Source organism: Haliotis rufescens, unplaced genomic scaffold (assembly GCF_023055435.1).
Source record: "Haliotis rufescens isolate VD_foot unplaced genomic scaffold, xgHalRufe1.0.p SCAF_7, whole genome shotgun sequence".
Lineage (NCBI taxonomy): Eukaryota > Metazoa > Mollusca > Gastropoda > Lepetellida > Haliotidae > Haliotis > Haliotis rufescens.
Genome location: NW_025964361.1, coordinates 59929884 through 59949878, shown reverse-complemented (window position 1 = coordinate 59949878; position 19995 = coordinate 59929884). Strand labels below are relative to the sequence as shown.

General features: G+C 45.2%; 1 protein-coding gene across 4 annotated transcripts in view; it reads left to right on the top strand.

Moving 5' to 3' along the window:
• Positions 1-668: 668 nt before the first annotated feature.
• The window catches only part of LOC124125605 (protein draper-like), a 47368-nt gene continuing 28041 nt past the window's right edge, over positions 669-19995 (top strand). For 2 of the 4 annotated variants that reach the window (XM_048387372.1, XM_048387375.1), the window contains exon 1: positions 16750-16955. In XM_048387372.1, coding sequence (XP_048243329.1) covers positions 16805-16955 — 151 coding nt within the window. In that variant the 5' untranslated portion in view covers positions 16750-16804. Of the gene's footprint in view, positions 764-1046; positions 1163-10566; positions 11216-16749; positions 16956-19995 lie in introns of those variants that run through there. The other 2 variants (XM_048387374.1, XM_048387373.1) reach the window with 2 other exon arrangements.

Below are 19995 nucleotides of genomic sequence, written 5' to 3'. Positions count from 1 at the left end.
GTTAGTGGAGCTGATGCAGCGTCTGGTTATTGGAGCTGATGGAAAACCCTTGATGATGATCGTAAAAAGGGTCGAATATTGGATAAGACAAGCTCAGACTAGTGACACCTTGGGCCATTGGGCCATTCTTTGCGATATGATACACGACAAAGATACATGCACATGCATCATCATCTTCCCGAGGCAAGGGAGTCAACTGACTTTAAAAGTCCAGTTTCCACACTTGCCGAACTAGGCTGGAATTACTGGGCTCGATCGTAGCGCCACCAGTGGGTATTACTTGTTATGCCACTTCTAAGCCTCTCCAACGGACCAATCAGATTCCACTTCTCGTATCACTTGCGTTCGCTTCACACAAAATGGTGGGACCCACTGAGGGCGATCTACTCGATAATCAAGATCTATATTGTGATAAAACGGGTCTTATATCACGAAATGCATCAAATCACGTGAGCACCTTAACTAAAAACATGAAAAGATTTGCAACATATCTGCTGACAACGAGTTGGCGCTGCACATGTTTTTCAAATCCTGCAATCGACCAAAATCCGCACGACAGTTTACGAACCGGATTTCGATTTCGGTGAGCGATTATGGTTGGACTATGCATAGACTCGTTAGTCCAGCTAAAATGTAACTCCATAATCCCAGCCTAGTTCGGCAAGGGTGGAAACTGGACTTTTATAGTTAACTCTCTTGCCTCGGGAAGATGATGCATCATTGTCTACCTTCAACCAGGCCCTCAACTATAACACTGTTTCAGGTAAAATGCTACTTGTCAATAAACCTGTACACCATGTCCACGTTATGCATAAAAATACCCTTGAAGTGATGAAATGCTTTTAAAGCGGAATTCAATTAGACCACTTCACGGATAATTGTTTTGAAGTGTTGACCGAATACAGACGACATGTTTGAATGTGAATTCAGAGCCTTCGCTGTGTTTATTCGCCTGGTCATATTAAATACTTATAATATGATTTCATTGTATGTAAGCAGCCTCCCGCTTATCGAATATAATGTTATTTGACGGTGAGCAATATCAGGTTTACCCAGCCATACAGTAAAGCGGAAACAACTTCCTGGTTGTCAAACATGGCGGGGATGTGGAGACTGATTGTCAGCGTAGTGTTGGCAGCCTGGACGATACAGCTTTTAACAGGTAGGTTGTCTGTCATTGTATCTTGTTTTTCACTTTATTTCACCTATTGCATGATTAGTTCTCACTTACCTTTGTGTAACATTGGTACACAGTTTCGGCCGAGATAAATGTCAACACCAACGAGTAAGCTTGACCCAGTTAACTTTAAGCTTCAAAAAATTTAAGAATATAATATTACAGGAGCACATAGTGATGCAACGAGCTGTCTCTATTGTATAGCCACCTTGAATAAGAAAAGTCAATGAAAGTCTGCGCCTGCTGTGTAGTGGATATATCGTCTGGTTTGTGTAGCTGATCGAGCGTCTGGGAGAGTAGATGATTGAGCGTCTGGGTAGTCCAGTGGAGCGTCTCGTAAGTGTAGCTGATGGAGCGTCTGGCTAATCCAATGGATAGGGCGTCTAGTTAGTGTAGCTGAGTGAGCATCTGGGTAGCGTAGCTGATGTGGCGTCTGGGTAGTGTGGCTGACGGCGCGTCTGTGTGGTGTAGCTGATGGAGCGTCTGGGAGAGTAGATGATTGAGCGTCTGGGCAGTCCAGTGGATAAATCGTCTTGTTAGTCCAGTGGATAGATCGTCCGGTTAGTCCAGTGGGGTACTGTAGCTGATGGAGCGTCTGGCTAGTGTAGCTTATGGAGCGTCTGGGTAGTCCTGTGGATAAATCGTCTCTTTAGTCCAGTGGATATATCGTCTCTTTAGTCCAGTGGATAAATACTCCCTTTTGTCCAGTGGATAAATCGTCTCTTTAGTCATCTGGATAAATCGTCTGTTTAGTTCAGGGGATAGAGAGTCTTGTAAGTCCCGTGGATAAATCGTCTGTTTTGTCCAGTGAATAAATCGTCTGGTAAGTCCAGTGGATAGAGCGTCTGGTTAGTGTAGCTGAAGTAGCGTCTCGGTAGTGTTGTGGATAGAGCGTCTGGGTACCGATGCTGGTGGAGCGTCTGGGTAGTGTAGCTGATGGAGCGGCTGGGTAGTGTAGCTGATGGATCGTCTGGTTAGTGTAGCTGATGAAGCTTCTCGGTAGTATTGTGGATATGGCGTCTGAGTATCGAGCTAATGGAGCATCTGGGTAGTGTAGCTAATGGAGCGTCTGGTTAGTGTAGCTGATGGATCGTCTGGGTAGTGTAGCTGATGGAGCATCAAGGTAGTGTAGCTGATGGAGCGGCTGGGTAGTGTAGCTGATGGATCGTCTGGTTAGTGTAACTGATGGAGCTTCTCGGTAGTATTGTGGATAGGGCGTCTGAGTATCGAGCTCATGGAGCATCTGGGTAGTGTAGCTTATGGAGCGTATGGGTAGTGTAGCTGATGGAGCATCTGGGTAGTGTAGCTGATGGACCGGCTGGGTAGTGCAGCTGATGGATCGTCTGGGTAGTCTAGGTGATGGAGCGTCTGGGTATTGAAGCTGATGGAGCGGCTGGGTAGTGTAGCTGATGGATCGTCTGGTTAGTGTAACTGATGGAGCTTCTCGGTAGTATTGTGGATAGGGCGTCTGAGTATCGAGCTCATGGAGCATCTGGGTAGTGTAGCTTATGGAGCGTATGAGTAGTGTAGCTGATCGAGCATCTGGGTAGTGTAGCTGATGGAGCGGCTGGGTAGTGTAGCTGATGGATCGTCTGGTTAGTGTAGCTGATGGAGCTTCTCGGTAGTGTTGTGAATAGAGCGTGTGGAGCGTGGCTGATGTAGTGTCTTGATAGTGTAGCTGATGTAGTGTCAAGGTTGTGTAGATGATGGAGCGTCTAGGTAGTGTAGCTGTTGGAGCGTCTGTTTAGTCCAGCGGATAGAGCGTCTCGTAAGTGTAGCTGATGGAGTGTCTGGTTAGTCAAGTGGATAGAGCGTCTCGTAAGTGTAGCTGGTGGAGTGTCTGGTTAGTCAAGTGGATAGAGCGTCTCGTAAGTGTAGCTGGTGGAGTGTCTGGCTAGTCCAATGGATAGGGCGTCTAGTTAGTGTAGCTGAGTGAGCATCTGGGTAGCGTAGCTGATGTGGCGTCTGGGTAGTGTGGCTGATTGAGCTTCTGTGTGGTGTAGCTGATGGAGCGTCTGGTCAGTGTAGCTGATGGAGCGTCTGGGTAGTCTAGGTGATGGAGCGTCTGGTTAGTGTAGCTGATGGAGCGTCTGGGTAGTCTAGGTGATGGAGCGTCTGGTTAGTGGAGCTGATGGAGCGTCTGGGTAGTCTAGGTGATGGAGCATCTGGGTAGTGGAGCTGATGGAGCGTCTGGGTAGTGTAGCTGATGGAGCGTCTGGTTAGTGTAGCTGGTAGAGCGTCTGGGTAGTGGAGCTGATGGAGCTTCTCGGTAGTATTGTGGATAGGGCGTCTGAGTATCGAGCTCATGGAGCATCTGGGTAGTGTAGCTTATGGAGTGTCTGGTTAGTGTAGCTGATGGAGCGTCTGGGTAGTGTAGCTGATGGAGCGGCTGGGTAGTGTAGCTGATGGATCGTCTGGTTAGTGTAGCTGATGGAGCTTCTCGGTAGTGTTGTGAATAGAGCGTGTGGAGCATGGCTGATGTAGTGTCTTGATAGTGTAGCTGATGTAGTGTCAAGGTTGTGTAGATGATGTGGCGTCTGGGTAGTGTGGCTGATTGAGCTTCTGTGTGGTGTAGCTGATGGAGCGTCTGGGTAGTCTAGGTGATGGAGCGTCTGGTTAGTGTAGCTGATGGAGCGTCTGGGTAGTCTAGGTGATGGAGCGTCTGGTTAGTGGAGCTGATGGAGCGTCTGGGTAGTCTAGGTGATGGAGCATCTGGGTAGTGGAGCTGATGGAGCGTCTGGGTAGTGTAGCTGATGGAGCGTCTGGTTAGTGTAGCTGGTAGAGCGTCTGGGTAGTGGAGCTGATGGAGCTTCTCGGTAGTATTGTGGATAGGGCGTCTGAGTATCGAGCTCATGGAGCATCTGGGTAGTGTAGCTTATGGAGTGTCTGGTTAGTGTAGCTGATGGAGCGTATGGGTAGTGTAGCTGATGGAGCGGCTGGGTAGTGTAGCTGATGGATCGTCTGGTTAGTGTAGCTGATGGAGCTTCTCGGTAGTGTTGTGAATAGAGCGTGCGGAGCATGGCTGATGTAGTGTCTTGATAATGTAGCTGATGTAGTGTCAAGGTTGTGTAGATGATGGAGCGTCTAGGTAGTGTAGCTGTTGGAGCGTCTGTTTAGTCCAGCGGATAAGGCGTCTGGTTAGTCCTGTGGATAGAGCGTCTCGTAAGTGTAGCTGATGGAGTGTCTGGTTAGTCAAGTGGATAGGGCGTCTAGTTAGTGTAGCTGAGTGAGCATCTGGGTAGCGTAGCTGATGTGGCGTCTGGGTAGTGTGGCTGATGGAGCTTCTGTGTGGTGTAGCTGATGGAGCGTCTGGTCAGTGTAGCTTATGGAGCGTCTGGGTAGTCTAGGTGATGGAGCGTCTGGTAAGTGGAGCTGATTGAGCGTCTGGGTAGTCTAGGTGATGGAGCGTCTGGGTAGTGGAGCTGATGGAGCGTCTGCGTAGTGTAGCTGATGGAGCGTCTGGTTAGTGTAGCTGGTAGAGCTTCTGGGTAGTGGAGCTGAAGGAGCGTCTGGGTAGAGTAGCTGAGTGAGCATCTGGGTAGCGTAGCTGATGTGGCGTCTGGGTAGTGTGGCTGATGGAGCTTCTGTGTGGTGTAGCTGATTGAGCGTCTGGGTAGTGTAGTGGATAGAGTGTCTGGTTAGTGTAGCTGATGGAGCCTCTTTGTGGTGTAGCTGGTGGAGCGTCTGGTTATTTCAGTGGATAGATCGTCTGTTAAGTCAAGTGGATAGAGCGTTTGTTTAGTTAAGTCGATAGATCGTCTGGTTAATGAAGCTGATGGAGCATCTTGGTAGTGTATCTCATGGAGCGTCTGGTTAGTGTAGCTGATGGAGCGTCTGGTTAGTGTAGCTGATGGAGCGTCCGCTTAGTGGAGCTGATGGAGGGTCTGGTTAGTGGAGCTGATGGATAGTCTGATTAGTGTAGCTGATGGAGAGTCTGGGTAGTGTAGCTGATGGAGCGTCTGGTCAGTGTAGCTGAAAGAGCGTCTGGGTATAGTAGCTGATGGAGCATCTTGTTAGTGTAGCTGATGAAACGTCTGGTTTGAAGAGCTGATGGAGCGTCTGGGTACTGAAGCTGATAGAGCGTCTGGTTAGTGTAGCTGATGGGGCATCTGGATAGTGTAGCTGATGGAGCGTCTGGGTAGTGTAGCTGATGGGGCTTCTGGTTAGTGTAGCTGATGGAGCGTCTGGGTAGTGTAGCTGATGGAGAGTCTGGGTAGTGTAGCTGATGGAGCGTCTGGGTAGTGTAGCTGTTTGAGCGTCTGGGGAGTGTAGCTGATTGAGCGTCTGGTCAGTGTAGCTGATGGAGCGTCTGGGTAGAGTAGCTGATGGAACATCTTGTTAGTGTAGCTGATAAAACGTCTGGTTTGTGGAGCTGATGGAGCGTCTGGGTAGTGTAGCAGGATGGGGCATCTGGGTAGTGTAGCTGATGGAGAGTCTGGGTAGTGTAGCTGATGGAGCGTCTGGGCAGTTTTGCTGATGGAGCGTCTGGGCAGTGTAGCTGATGGAGCGTCTGGGTAGTGTAGCTGATGGAGCATCTGGGTAGTGTAGCTGATGGAGCGTCTGGGTAGTGTAGCTGATGGCTCGTCTGGTTAATGTAGCTTATGGACCTTCTCGGTAGTATTGTGGATAGGGCGTCTGAGTATCGAGCTCATGGAGCATCTGGGTAGTGTAGCTTATGGAGTGTCTGGCTAGTGTAGCTGATGGAGAGTCTGATTAGTGTAGCTGATGGAGAGTCTGGGTAGTGTAGCTGATGGAGCGTCTGGTCAGTGTAGCTGAAAGAGCGTCTGGGTATAGTAGCTGATGGAGCATCTTGTTAGTGTAGCTGATGAAACGTCTGGTTTGTGGAGCTGATGGAGCGTCTGGGTACTGAAGCTGATAGAGCGTCTGGTTAGTGTAGCTGATGGGGCATCTGGGTAGTGTAGCTGATGGAGCGTCTGGGTAGTGTAGCTGATGGGGCTTCTGGTTAGTGTAGCTGATGGAGCTTCTCGGTAGTGTTGTGAATAGAGCGTGTGGAGCGTGGCTGATGTAGTGTCTTGATAGTGTAGCTGATGTAGTGTCAAGGTTGTGTAGATGATGTGGCGTCTGGGTAGTGTGGCTGATTGAGCTTCTGTGTGGTGTAGCTGATGGAGCGTCTGGTCAGTGTAGCTGATGGAGCGTCTGGGTAGTCTAGGTGATGGAGCGTCTGGTTAGTGTAGCTGATGGAGCGTCTGGGTAGTCTAGGTGATGGAGCGTCTGGTTAGTGGAGCTGATGGAGCGTCTGGGTAGTCTAGGTGATGGAGCATCTGGGTAGTGGAGCTGATGGAGCGTCTGGGTAGTGTAGCTGATGGAGCGTCTGGTTAGTGTAGCTGGTAGAGCGTCTGGGTAGTGGAGCTGATGGAGCTTCTCGGTAGTATTGTGGATAGGGCGTCTGAGTATCGAGCTCATGGAGCATCTGGGTAGTGTAGCTTATGGAGTGTCTGGTTAGTGTAGCTGATGGAGCGTATGGGTAGTGTAGCTGATGGAGCGGCTGGGTAGTGTAGCTGATGGATCGTCTGGTTAGTGTAGCTGATGGAGCTTCTCGGTAGTGTTGTGAATAGAGCGTGCGGAGCATGGCTGATGTAGTGTCTTGATAGTGTAGCTGATGTAGTGTCAAGGTTGTGTAGATGATGGAGCGTCTAGGTAGTGTAGCTGTTGGAGCGTCTGTTTAGTCCAGCGGATAGGGCGTCTGGTTAGTCCTGTGGATAGAGCGTCTCGTAAGTGTAGCTGATGGAGTGTCTGGTTAGTCAAGTGGATAGAGCGTCTCGTAAGTGTAGCTGGTGGAGTGTCTGGCTAGTCCAATGGACAGGGCGTCTAGTTAGTGTAGCTGAGTGAGCATCTGGGTAGCGTAGCTGATGTGGCGTCTGGGTAGTGCGGCTGATGGAGCTTCTGTGTGGTGTAGCTGATGGAGCGTCTGGTCAGTGTAGCTGATGGAGCGTCTGGGTAGTCTAGGTGATGGAGCGTCTGGTAAGTGGAGCTGATTGAGCGTCTGGGTAGTCTAGGTGATGGAGCGTCTGGGTAGTGGAGCTGATGGAGCGTCTGCGTAGTGTAGCTGATGGAGCGTCTGGTTAGTGTAGCTGGTAGAGCTTCTGGGTAGTGGAGCTGAAGGAGCGTCTGGGTAGAGTAGCTGAGTGAGCATCTGGGTAGCGTAGCTGATGTGGCGTCTGGGTAGTGTGGCTGATGGAGCTTCTGTGTGGTGTAGCTGATTGAGCGTCTGGGTAGTGTAGTGGATAGAGTGTCTGGTTAGTGTAGCTGATGGAGCCTCTTTGTGGTGTAGCTGGTGGAGCGTCTGGTTATTTCAGTGGATAGATCGTCTGTTAAGTCAAGTGGATAGAGCGTTTGTTTAGTTAAGTCGATAGATCGTCTGGTTAATGAAGCTGATGGATAGTCTGATTAGTGTAGCTGATGAAGAGTCTGGGTAGTGTAGCTGATGGAGCGTCTGGTCAGTGTAGCTGAAAGAGCGTCTGGGTATAGTAGCTGATGGAGCATCTTGTTAGTGTAGCTGATGAAACGTCTGGTTTGTGGAGCTGATGGAGCGTCTGGGTACTGAAGCTGATAGAGCGTCTGGTTAGTGTAGCTGATGGGGCATCTGGGTAGTGTAGCTGATGGAGCGTCTGGGTAGTGTAGCTGATGGGGCTTCTGGTTAGTGTAGCTGATGGAGCGTCTGGGTAGTGTAGCTGATGGAGAGTCTGGGTAGTGTAGCTGATGGAGCGTCTGGGCAGTGTAGCTGTTTGAGCGTCTGGGGAGTGTAGCTGATTGAGCGTCTGGTCAGTGTAGCTGATGGAGCGTCTGGGTAGAGTAGCTGATGGAACATCTTGTTAGTGTAGCTGATAAAACGTCTGGTTTGTGGAGCCGATGGAGCGTCTGGGTAGTGTAGCAGGATGGGGCATCTGGGTAGTGTAGCTGATGGAGAGTCTGGGTAGTGTAGCTGATGGAGAGTCTGGGTAGTGTAGCTGATGGAGCGTCTGGGCAGTTTTGCTGATGGAGCGTCTGGGCAGTGTAGCTGATGGAGCGTCTGGGTAGTGTAGCTGATGGAGCATCTGGGTAGTGTAGCTGATGGAGCGTCTGGGTAGTGTAGCTGATGGCTCGTCTGGTTAATGTAGCTTATGGACCTTCTCGGTAGTATTGTGGATAGGGCGTCTGAGTATCGAGCTAATGGAGCATCTGGGTAGTGTAGCTTATGGAGTGTCTGGCTAGTGTAGCTGATGGAGAGTCTGATTAGTGTAGCTGATGGAGAGTCTGGGTAGTGTAGCTGATGGAGCGTCTGGTCAGTGTAGCTGAAAGAGCGTCTGGGTATAGTAGCTGATGGAGCATCTTGTTAGTGTAGCTGATGAAACGTCTGGTTTGTGGAGCTGATGGAGCGTCTGGGTACTGAAGCTGATAGAGCGTCTGGTTAGTGTAGCTGATGGGGCATCTGGGTAGTGTAGCTGATGGAGCGTCTGGGTAGTGTAGCTGATGGGGCTTCTGGTTAGTGTAGCTGATGGAGCGTCTGGGTAGTGTAGCTGATGGAGAGTCTGGGTAGTTTAGCTAATTGAGCGTCTGGGTAGTGTAGCTGTTTGAGCGTCAGGGGAATGTAGCTGATTGAGCGTCTGGTCAGTGTAGCTGATGGAGCGTCTGGGTAGAGTAGCTGATGGAACATCTTGTTAGTGTAGCTGATGAAACGTCTGGTTTGTGGAGCTGATGGAGCGTCTGGGTAGTGTAGCAGGATGGGGCATCTGGGTAGTGTAGCTGATGGAGAGTCTGGGTAGTGTAGCTGATGGAGAGTCTGGGTAGTGTAGCTGATGGAGCGTCTGGGCAGTTTTGCTGATGGAGCGTCTGGGCAGTGTAGCTGATGGAGCGTCTGGGTAGTGTAGCTGATGGAACATCTGGGTAGTGTAGCTGATGGAGCGTCTGGGTAGTGTAGCTGATGGCTCGTCTGGTTAATGTAGCTGATGGACCTTCTCGGTAGTATTGTGGATAGGGCGTCTGAGTATCGAGCTCATGGAGCATCTGGGTAGTGTAGCTTATGGAGTGTCTGGCTAGTGTAGCTGATGGAGCGTTTGGGTAGTGTAGCTGATGGAGCATCTGGGTAGTGTAGCTGATGGATCGTCTGGTTAGTGTAGCTGATGGAGCTTCTCGGTAGTGTTGTGAATAGAGCGTGTGGAGCGTGGCTGATATAGTGTCTTGATAGTGTAGCTGATGTAGTGTCAAGGTTGTGTAGATGATGGAGCGTCTAGGTAGTATAGCTGTTGAAGCGTCTGTTTAGTCCAGCGGATAGGGCGTCTGGTTAGTCCTGTGGATAGAGCGTCTCGTAAGTGTAGCTGATGGAGTGTCTGGTTAGTCCAATGGATAGGGCGTCTAGTTAGTGTAGCTGAGTGAGCATCTGGGTAGCGTAGCTGATGTGGCGTCTGGGTAGTGTGGCTGATTGAGCTTCTGTGTGGTGTAGCTGATGGAGCGTCTGGTCAGTGTAGCTGATGGAGCGTCTGGGTAGTGTAGCTGATTGAGTGTCTGGGTAGTGGAGCTGATGGAGAGTCTGGGTAGTGTAGCTGATGGAGAGTCTGGGTAGTGTAGCTGATGGAGAGTCTGGGTAGTGTAGCTGATGGAGAGTCTGGTTAGTATAGCTGATGGAGCGTCTGGGTAGTGTAGCTGATGGAGAGTATGGGTAGTGTAGCTGATGGAGCTTCTGGGCAGTGTAGCTGATGGAGCGTCTGGGCAGTGTTGCTGATGGAGCGTCTGGGCAGTGTAGCTAATGGAGCGTCTGGGCAGTGTTGCTGATGGAGCGTCTGGGCAGTGTAGCTGATGGAGCGTCTGGGCAGTGTTGCTGATGGAGCGTCTGGGCAGTGTAGCTGATGGAGCGTCTGGCCAGTGTAGCTGATGGAGCGTCTGGGCAGTGTAGCTGATGGAGCGTCTGGGTAGTGTAGCTGATGGGGCATCTGGGCAGTGTAGCTGATGGAGCGTCTGGGAAGTGTTGCTGATGGAGCGTCTGGGTAGTGTAGCTGATGAAACGTCTTGGCAGTGTTGCTGATGGAGCGTCTGGGCAGTGTTGCTTATGGAGCGTCTGGGCAGTGTAGCTGATGGAGCTTCTGGGCAGTGTAGCTGATGGAGCGTCTGGGTAGTGTAGCTGATGGAGCATCTTGTTAGTGTAGCTGATGAAGCGTCTGGTTATTTCAGTTGATAGATGGTCTGTTTATTCCACTGGATAGAGCGTTTGTTTAGTCTAGTGGATAGATCGTCTGGTTAGTGTAGCTGAGTGAGCATCTGGGTAGCGTAGTTCATGTGGCGATTAAGCGTCTGGGTAGTGAGGCTGATGGAACGTCTGGGGAGTGTAGCTGATGGTGCGTCTGGGTAGTGTAGCTGATGGAGCGTCTGGGTAGCGTAGCTGATGGAGCGTCTGGTCAGTGTAGCTGATGGAGCGTCTGGGTAGTCTAGGTGATGGAGCGTCTGGTTAGTGGAGCTGATTGAGCGTCTGGGTAGTCTAGGTGATGGAGCGTCTAGGTAGTGGAGCTGATGGAGCGTCTGGGTAGTGTAGCTGATGGAGCGTCTGGTTAGTGTAGCTGGTAGAGCTTCTGGGTAGTGTAGCTGATGGAGCATCTGGGTAGTGGAGCTGAAGGAGCGTCTGGGTAGTGGAGCTGATGGAGCATCTGGGTAGTGTAGCTGATGGGAGCGTCTGGTTAGTGTAGCTGCAAATTTTGTTGTGCAATATTACATTGTAACTCAAAGGGCTTATTTATTCTCATCACGTCCTGGTGCTGACATGCCAGCGCTCGATGAACCATATTTCAAACCCCAGTGTTTGCCTTGTGTAATCACCCAATATAAGGCCTTTACAGAGACCACCAGGTAATGTCTACAGCTTTTCTACATGCGTCCCATAAAACACTCAATGAACATGATAAGAGATTCACTGTCACCACACCCAACACAGTGATTCTCACGCATGACTCCCTCCCGGGTGTATCACTTCCTTGTTGCCCACTATGGCGGTTGTGAGGACTCTGCTTGTGTGGGTGGTTGTGGCAGAGTGTTGGGTACAACATACGACAGGTGAGTTGATAGTTTACCCCACTACCTATCTACTAACGTCAACACGTGCGTGTCATGTGATATGCATTTACATGTTGTATAACCTTATTTACTGATCAAATACCAAGGAGTGTTGCTCTTTGATAATGGGTATAGTCTGTGCAATCTTGAGATAAGAACATTTAGGATTATTCCTGAGCGCATTTTTACTATTCTAATTATCCAAGACTGTACAATAGTCGTAAGAAACGTTTGCTTTCATTTATACACATGTACCTTTAAAACTGACAGTTGTGCACTCGGACCACAGCTAACCCACTATGGCCTGTTAATGTATAGTGATAATGCCTCACCGAGCGAGACGAGTCGACCGGGCGTCATCTTGTACGTCAGGCATGAAAACATATGACGCGGGGTTATATACATAAACTGGCTTTTCAATTATTAATTGAGGTAACCCAAAGGAAGCTTATCCATTACAGCTCGATGGCTTCATTTCTAAGCTCGGCTACATAACTGACAGGTCGTGTTGGACTTTTTACGTTGTTGGGTCGCTTGTTTGATGGCGTACAGTGCGCAAGTGAACGAGGTGCAGATCTAATAACTGCGTTTTGAACAGAAGCATTTTTAGCGATCGGGTTTTGCTGATTGTGGAACTAGCAATGGTTAGGCTGTTCATCAGTCGGGTTTTTGTTGATGTGACGCTCATTGATATTTTTTATCTTGAGTGAATAGTATCCATGCGCTGGCTGACGGATCCTCGAGACTACAATATCCCAGGATACTACATAAAAAGTACCAGCAATATGAAATGTCAAATCCTTAAATGGTTAATTAAGATTTGTTAAGGTTTTGGAAACAGAACAGAAACACAATTAATTGATTGGTTAGCCAATTAAATATCATGGAAGTGCCTGCAATTCATTTATTCGGTTATATCTAAGAAGTTGACATAAATAAATTCTCTTTCTTATACATATATTTCTTTTTAATATGGCGATCCACAGCAGACCATGAGTAGTATATACTATGAGTTGTATGTATGTATGTATGTGTGTGTATGTGTGTGTGTGTGTGTGTGTGTGTGTGTGTGTGTGTGTGTGTGTGTGTGTGTGTGTGTGTGTGTGTGTGTGTGTGTGTGTGTGTGTGTGTGCTTCCAAAAAGCAGGTTTCACTCGCATTATGATTGCTTTGCCCTTAAAAGTTTTAAAATACTCAATGGATGTAAACCTCAAAGACACAGAAACTGTAAAGTTTACTAAGAGAAGAATCATAAGATACTAATGAGCATAAAGAAAAGAGTTTTAGCACACAATCATTGTTCCTAGTGCAAGTTGATAGTCTTCGGCAACTTCCGGAAGTAATCGTAAATGTCAATTAATTCCTAATTGAATTAAACCTTCTGTAAATTATAACGTTTGCTAAACTTATTAGTTTCCATATTCATCTAATTAATTATTATTCTTTACACTTTTCTCTTTCTCTTAACAAAAATCTTCCAAATTTCCCCGTGGTGCATTTCGTCATCATATTATCTGATGTAGTGTCGTTTACTCAGCAAGCCATTTTCAACTTATTCCCTTAATTTTGTCAACAAATATCGCGTAAGTACGTTCCCCATGCTGGTAACATATTTCTGTTGTGTTTGTCATTGATTTCATTTTTATACTCTCGATTCACATTGCACTTCCTTGATAGGCGTGGTCGTGTCGAAATGAACGTCAATATTTATCTGATACTTTATGACAAATTTCGCGGTGGGTTGGTTATTGTATGGGGTGGCATCACTATGACGGACCGAACCCACTCCATATTGTACAAGGAAGGTTCACTGGACAGTGCTATCGAGACAGCATACTGACACCAATGTTTTGGAGTGTGGGTCGACGTTTTGTCTTCCAGGACAACGGCCGTGCTCAGTGTGCTGTGTCAATGCTCACCCCCAGCAGCACAGCATCCAAACAATGTCATGGCCACCAATGAGACCAGACCGTTACCCAACTAAACATGTCATGGATATGATAGGGGGACGTCATAGGCCGCCGACCACGTTGGCTGAACTTGCCACGCGACAAGAAGAGATAGTCCCACAAATGATCTTTGGGAGATCCATACGCAGTAAGTGTATGAATGAATGTTTGACAATGTATGACGCACTCCTGATAAAAAAACAACAACTTTATAACTTCTTACCCTTATCGCCTATAGTAGGTAGACATAATATCTACTGTCATACACCACTGCCGGTTATAATGTATTTCCAATTCGTTCATTGTTTTCATACAACAAATACTAGAAACAGATATGTCATTCAATTTTGAAAATTTGAAGTTATTTCAAAGTATACCCAACCTTTTAAGAATTTAATATCACTGCATGAAAGGAGTAATTCTTAAATAACAGTTGTTCCTTATGTGAGTTACAAGAGACAAAAGTGTCTGTGTTATCCTGTTTTCCACGATTCTCATTGGCTGAGGTGAACTCAAAATTTCATGTTATTTTTCGATGACTGCAAAAAAGACTTGCGATCCGGAGATTCTTTCTCAAAGAGTATTCTCCGTGACCTCGTCATTTGAAATAGTGTCAACATATCTGTGGTATCGGGAACTCCCTTGCGTCGGAGAGCCAAAACATTACAAGGGCATCGGTTCTGAACTGTCAATAAATCAGTTAAACAAATTGTTCAAAGGAGTATATATTTCATTGTGGTAAGAGCATGTTGCACCTAATAGAAATATTAGCATATGATTTAATTGCAGTCATGATTTCCTCCGAACGGTCTTCTGTTTCGTTGGTGGGCCTGAACTCAGTCAGCCCGATCGTTCCTTCGTGTACATCTGGAAATAACGTAAATGCGCGATCTGTAATGCACATTTACAGTAAAAGAAGTGATTCATTGAAATTCCAGATGTCATGACTTGTGAAGGCGTATGATAAAGACCAAATCGTTTTGTTTTCGTTCTGAACAAACGAGTTGCATGGAAAGCTGCCCACCATGTTTGTTTCCGTTTGATCCGGTTCAAGGACTTACATTTCGGTAATATATATTTCAAAACACATTCTCCTTAGATGTTACGATTAACACCTCATAAAACAACTGCCAAAACTCAACTGTTTAATGCAAACATAGGGTTACTGAGTCCACAAACACGTTTGCAAACGCACTGTCTCATTACCCAGCCAACATTCGACTCGTCAAGGTGGGATCAAGCCTCCCTGATGCTCGAGGATATTGCACACATTCTCACTTTTTAAGTAACTGTGATAAAATTCATTGGAAATAAATCCTGATTGAATTTTTAAATCTTTGTTCTTCCAGTCATCATTTCACTTATAAACTTTCCCATTTTTGTGTGCATTTGACAAAGGACACCAGTTACAAATTGTATGAGATCAAGTAGCGTAGCGGAGCGGTTTCATACTTAATTTGGGACTAGCTTGGAATAATTGCTGCAGATCATGTAGCCCTAGCTCGTCGAGCACATTCCCCAGATGCTCAGTTAGATTGAGGTCGGGTGAAAATCAGAAGAGACTAGGCTGTTTGAGGGAGAGTATTGCCATGTTAAATAATGGTGCTTTGTGCTTAGTGCTTGCTGAGCCGGGAGAACGCGAGGACGTAAGATCTCGTCACAATAACGCACACCTTATAAAGTCTCCATGTATATGAATAAGGTCTGTTCTTCGCGCATAACAGATGGCTCTCCACATCAGGACACTTCTTCCATCGAACCTGTCGACATCTTGTACTCAACATCGGGTATAGCGTTCATTCATACACACGGGTCCGCTCATCAAACGGGATGAGTCACCAGATTAACCGCAAGGCTAGTGCATAAATACAGGGTCAACGAACAATAAAATCACTCCGTCGTATGGTAACCTTTTCCTTCCTATTCATGTCCTTTGAGGTTTTTCAAATTATCCCTTTCAGAATATGTTGTGGGAAATACTGTCAACACAGTACCACTAGGTAATATGCACACTATAGACCGTCTTCAGTAGGAGAAAAGAACGAACATTTGTCTTAGAGTTTCTGTCACCACAGGGGATACGGGTGGCCCAGTCGTAAAAGGCGCCGCAATTCGCAGTGCAGAGTTGCGTCCCTTGGGCACGCGAGAAACATGATCGTGGGTTTGAATTTCGCTTCTCTCAGATTATATTACCAGGTTTATCAGCATCATACACGTGTTCGTGGGTTAGATCAAAGTGATAAACGTCTGAGACATACCACACGTCGAGCTTTCCTCCCACAGTAACCTGATCTGGACACTCCGTGGTTTAACTGAAATACTGTACAAAGCAGTGTTAAAACAAACTCACTCATTCACTCTTGTTACTACCATACATGTAACGAATAGCAATGTCACAACATCTTCAATGTATTTCGACCACAGAGGCCAGTGACGCACTGCATTCACACGAATGAAGTTTATCAGGACTATATGCACATTTACAGATATTATAACGTTAACTTGACGAAAAACAAGTGTGACGTGCGGATTATGTCAGTTCATAGTAGCATCCTCTAAAGCAATTAACTGAAACGAACTGAACTTTGATGTAGAATAAGTTCCATACAATAAGTTAATGCTCACTATTGTTAGGGCAACACATATTCATAATCATGTGGTCTTATCTCTTGATAAGATGACATTTGTTTATAAGTAGGTGTGTCAAAACGGAGGAGTGTGTGTTAATGTTTGCTGTTCAGCCTATGTCAGCAATGTTCCCTTGCTAAGTCGGGTATTAAATCAACTGTGTGCACTTCATCTCGTCTCTCAAAATTGAGACCCTTTGTCAACCCTCTGTTATTATCCGGTGAATTTGCTTGAATAAAATTGGCAATGGTTTTCCTCTTCTTTGTGTCCATGTTCATCTATAAACAGATTCGAGGTGTTACCTTTATGTTATATTCTATGGTTTTATAATAAAATGTACACTGAACAACTTCATGTCACCATGGGGGCGGTCGGGTAGCCTAGTGGTTAAAGCGTTCGCTCGTCACGCCGAAGACCCGGGTTCGATTCCCGACATGGGTACAATGTGTGAAGCCCATTTCTGGTGTCCCCCGCCGTGATATTGCTGGAATATTGCTAAAAGCGGCGTAAAACCAAACCCACTCACACTCACTCACTCATGTCACCATGGATACCATTTGGCTATAATGTTGTACTTCCTTGTCTCTGCACATGGCGGGAATCATGAGGTTGATGTGCAGTGAGATTGTGTGTTGTGAATTAACGTAGTGTAAAATGAGAATTTAGGTAGAGCTGTTGTAATTGTTATTTTGAAGAGTGTGGTTGACCTGTGAACAATAACTTACAGCAAAATACAGCATTCATTGATCTGTGAGTTACTTCCTTTTCATACATTTGCTTTTTCAATGTTGGTAAGGCTAAGAGAGATTTTTGTTACGCCTAAACGTCCTAGTATACTGTGTATTGATATTAAACATACCCCTGCCTGTGTGAATAGACCGCATGCTCGCGTCGGAATGAGCGTAATGGTTTTTTTTAGACATGTATAAGAGATATGGTGAAATGATAGTAATAATTGTAATGGTCTCTTCGTTCTATATTGACAATTGAAGCTCCAAATATCGTTAAAAATTATGTTCGCAATTCAAAACCAAACAGCTCCCCTTTCAGCCTTGTCCACAAATCATTTTAGTGTTACAACTTCCTGGTTCACAAACATGGCGGGTGTGAGATGGCTGATACTTACTGCGGCTGTGTCAGGGTGGTGGATTCAACTAATACTGGGTAGGTTATAGACACACTACGATATTTGTACTTGTGGATAATTAACATGACGCTTATTTAGTTATCCTTGGACAATATGTATATGACAGACATATAAGTAACACTGATAGCGATTTGTGTGATAAGGACAAACATGTATGAAAGGTAAGTACAGGTTTGCCTCAGCTGATACATGTATGTATGCAAAGTTCACCCGCAGACAAACATGTCACTAAATTAACATTATAAAATTATAATACTCAAATATGTAATACTCACACTAAGATATTTTTCCCCATGGATAATTAACATGACTAAAATTTAATTATCCTTGGCAAATATGTACAGTAAGGTTTTACAAACTTGTATAAAAGGTAAGCAGGGTTTGCCCTACTGACACATGTACGTGTATTACCGGTGGACACCTCGACAAACTTGTCACCACATTGCCATGTACAGTAAGACGAATTTATTTTTGTATGTACAAATGAGTGAGTGAGTGAGTGAGTTATATTTAAAGTCACATCGGCAATATTGCAGCCATATCGTGACTATCAAGGATTTATGTTTATAAATACAATTATACTTATATAAAAACCTGCCAACGAAGGACAGTAAAAAGTACTAGACTTATCACAGAAAAAGATTTTAAAACTAGTATAGGATCATAAAAAAGGATAACACTTATACATAACAATAACATGATAAAAACGGGCTATAGATCGCCAGCCCCTGAAGGGAGATCACCACACTGGGGACAATGGGGACTTACAGTACCTTAGCTACCTGCATGGGTCCCAGCAGGATTTACATCATCCCTTCAAGTGGTGGCGATTATTGGCAGAGTTAGCCTTACATCTTAAAATGACACATATTCTACGATTAAAAACACGATAGTTCTAAATTTACCTTGAAAGAAGTGGAACTTATGTACCCTCTCAGGAGGACAATAATTTTACAGTACTTTAACCCCCCTCGAGGATACAGCCACTAACATTCTCAGTTGCTAATTTAATCTACCGATCATAAAATATTTATATTTCACAAAATTAAATCAAAATTTTGCACACAACTCTATTTCTTTTAAAAAACCAATGATTAAACGAGAATCGATACTGCTAAAAAGATCCTTAATAGATGACGAATTGAAATATTTATCCCTTGTGATGGAAAAATCAATGCAGTCAAGCAGGACATGCTTGACCGTGATTCTTTCATCACAAGGGATACAAAACGGAGGATCCTCACCTTTTAATAAATATTCATGTGTGTATCTGCTGTGGCCAATACGACATCGTCGCATAATGACCTCTTCAAATCTGGACTGACAGCCCAAGTAGGTGTAACCGATATTTGGTTTAATTTCATGTAATTTATTGATACCTACTTGGGTGTCCCACTTCTTTTGCATCAGATCACGAATGTAAGATCTAATTGCAGGTTTATAATCAGTGTAGGGTATGAGAAGTGGTGTCACAGATTTGGTGAGTGCTGCTTTAGCAGCAGCATCGGCCATTGTGTTACCAGTGATGCCAACATGGCTTGGTAACCAACAAAAGACGATGTCATATTGGCCAGTAGCAAGATCATTAAATAATTCGAGAATTTGGATTAAAAGTGGATGTTTGGATGACATATTTTTAATTGCCTGAAGGCATGAAAGTGAATCAGAGAAAATAATGAATTGTGTATGTTTTGATTGATTACTGATATATTTTAGTGCTGTAAAAATGGCGTTTGCCTCTGCTGTGAATATGGAACTGCTATCAGGTAATCGTGAAGATAATGTTCTGGATCCAATGACGGTGGCACTAGCAACTGTGCCACCATCCTTGGATCCATCTGTAAATATAGATTTATAAGTGTCGTAAGTGTTTCTTAATTGATGGTATTCTTGTTGATAAATTAATTGGTTAGTAACTGATTTCTTTAATTTTGTTAAGGAAAGATCTACCTCTGGCCTTACCATTTGCCAAGGAGGTGATGTAAACAGTTGAAAGGGAGCTATATCTTGCAATTTAATATTTGCGGCAGACATGTCAGACTGGATTCTGATTCCAAGTGGTGGAACAACAGACGATTTTTTATTATAAATATCTTGGTAAAGAGGATTAAAGCCGCAGTTAAAAGCTGGATTTGACTGATTGGAATATAATTTAGTAACATATTGTAACGATAATTTCAGACGGCGATGTTTAAGAGAAGGTTCATCTGCTTCTATATACAGACTGTGAATTGGAGACGTCCCAAAGGCTCCAAGGCAAAGCCTTAGGCCCTGATGATGGACAGTATCCAGTTTTTTTAAGTTACTTGTGCAGGCTCCACCGTATACGATGGAGCCATAATCGAGTTTTGAACGGATCAATGACCTGTACAAGTGTAGGAGGGTTGTTTGATCCCCTCCCCACTTAGAATTTGAAACTACTCTCAACAAATCGAGTGCCTTCAGGCATTTAGCTTTAAGGTAATCAATATGCGGAAGGAAAGTTAAATGACTATCAAAAATAAGGCCCAAGAATTTGGCCTCTTGAACAATTTTGATAGGGGTGCCATCTAAATATAGTTCAGGGTCCTTATGCGGCTTATATTTTCTGCAGAAATGTATACAATTAGTTTTTGATTTCGAAAATTTAAACCCGTTTTCGAGGGACCATTTTTGAATTTTATTGAGACAGATTTGTAACTGCCTCTCTATTGTATGCATATTTTTACCTCGACAAGAAACATTAAAATCATCCACGAAAAGGGATCCATCTACTGAATCACTTAAAACCTTTGAAAGACTATTTATTTTTATACTAAATAAAGTTACAGACAAAATACTGCCTTGTGGGACACCCTGATCCTGATGATAATGATCAGACAGGGTAGAACCCACGCGGATCTGAAATTGTCTGCCAGTTAAAAACTTGGATATAAATTCAGGCAAACGGTCTCTCAATCCAAAATCATGTAAATCCTTTAAAATCCCGTGTTTCCACGTTGTGTCATACGCTTTTTCTAAATCGAAAAAGATAGACACTGCATGCTGGTTATTAATGATTGCATTTTTCACAAATGA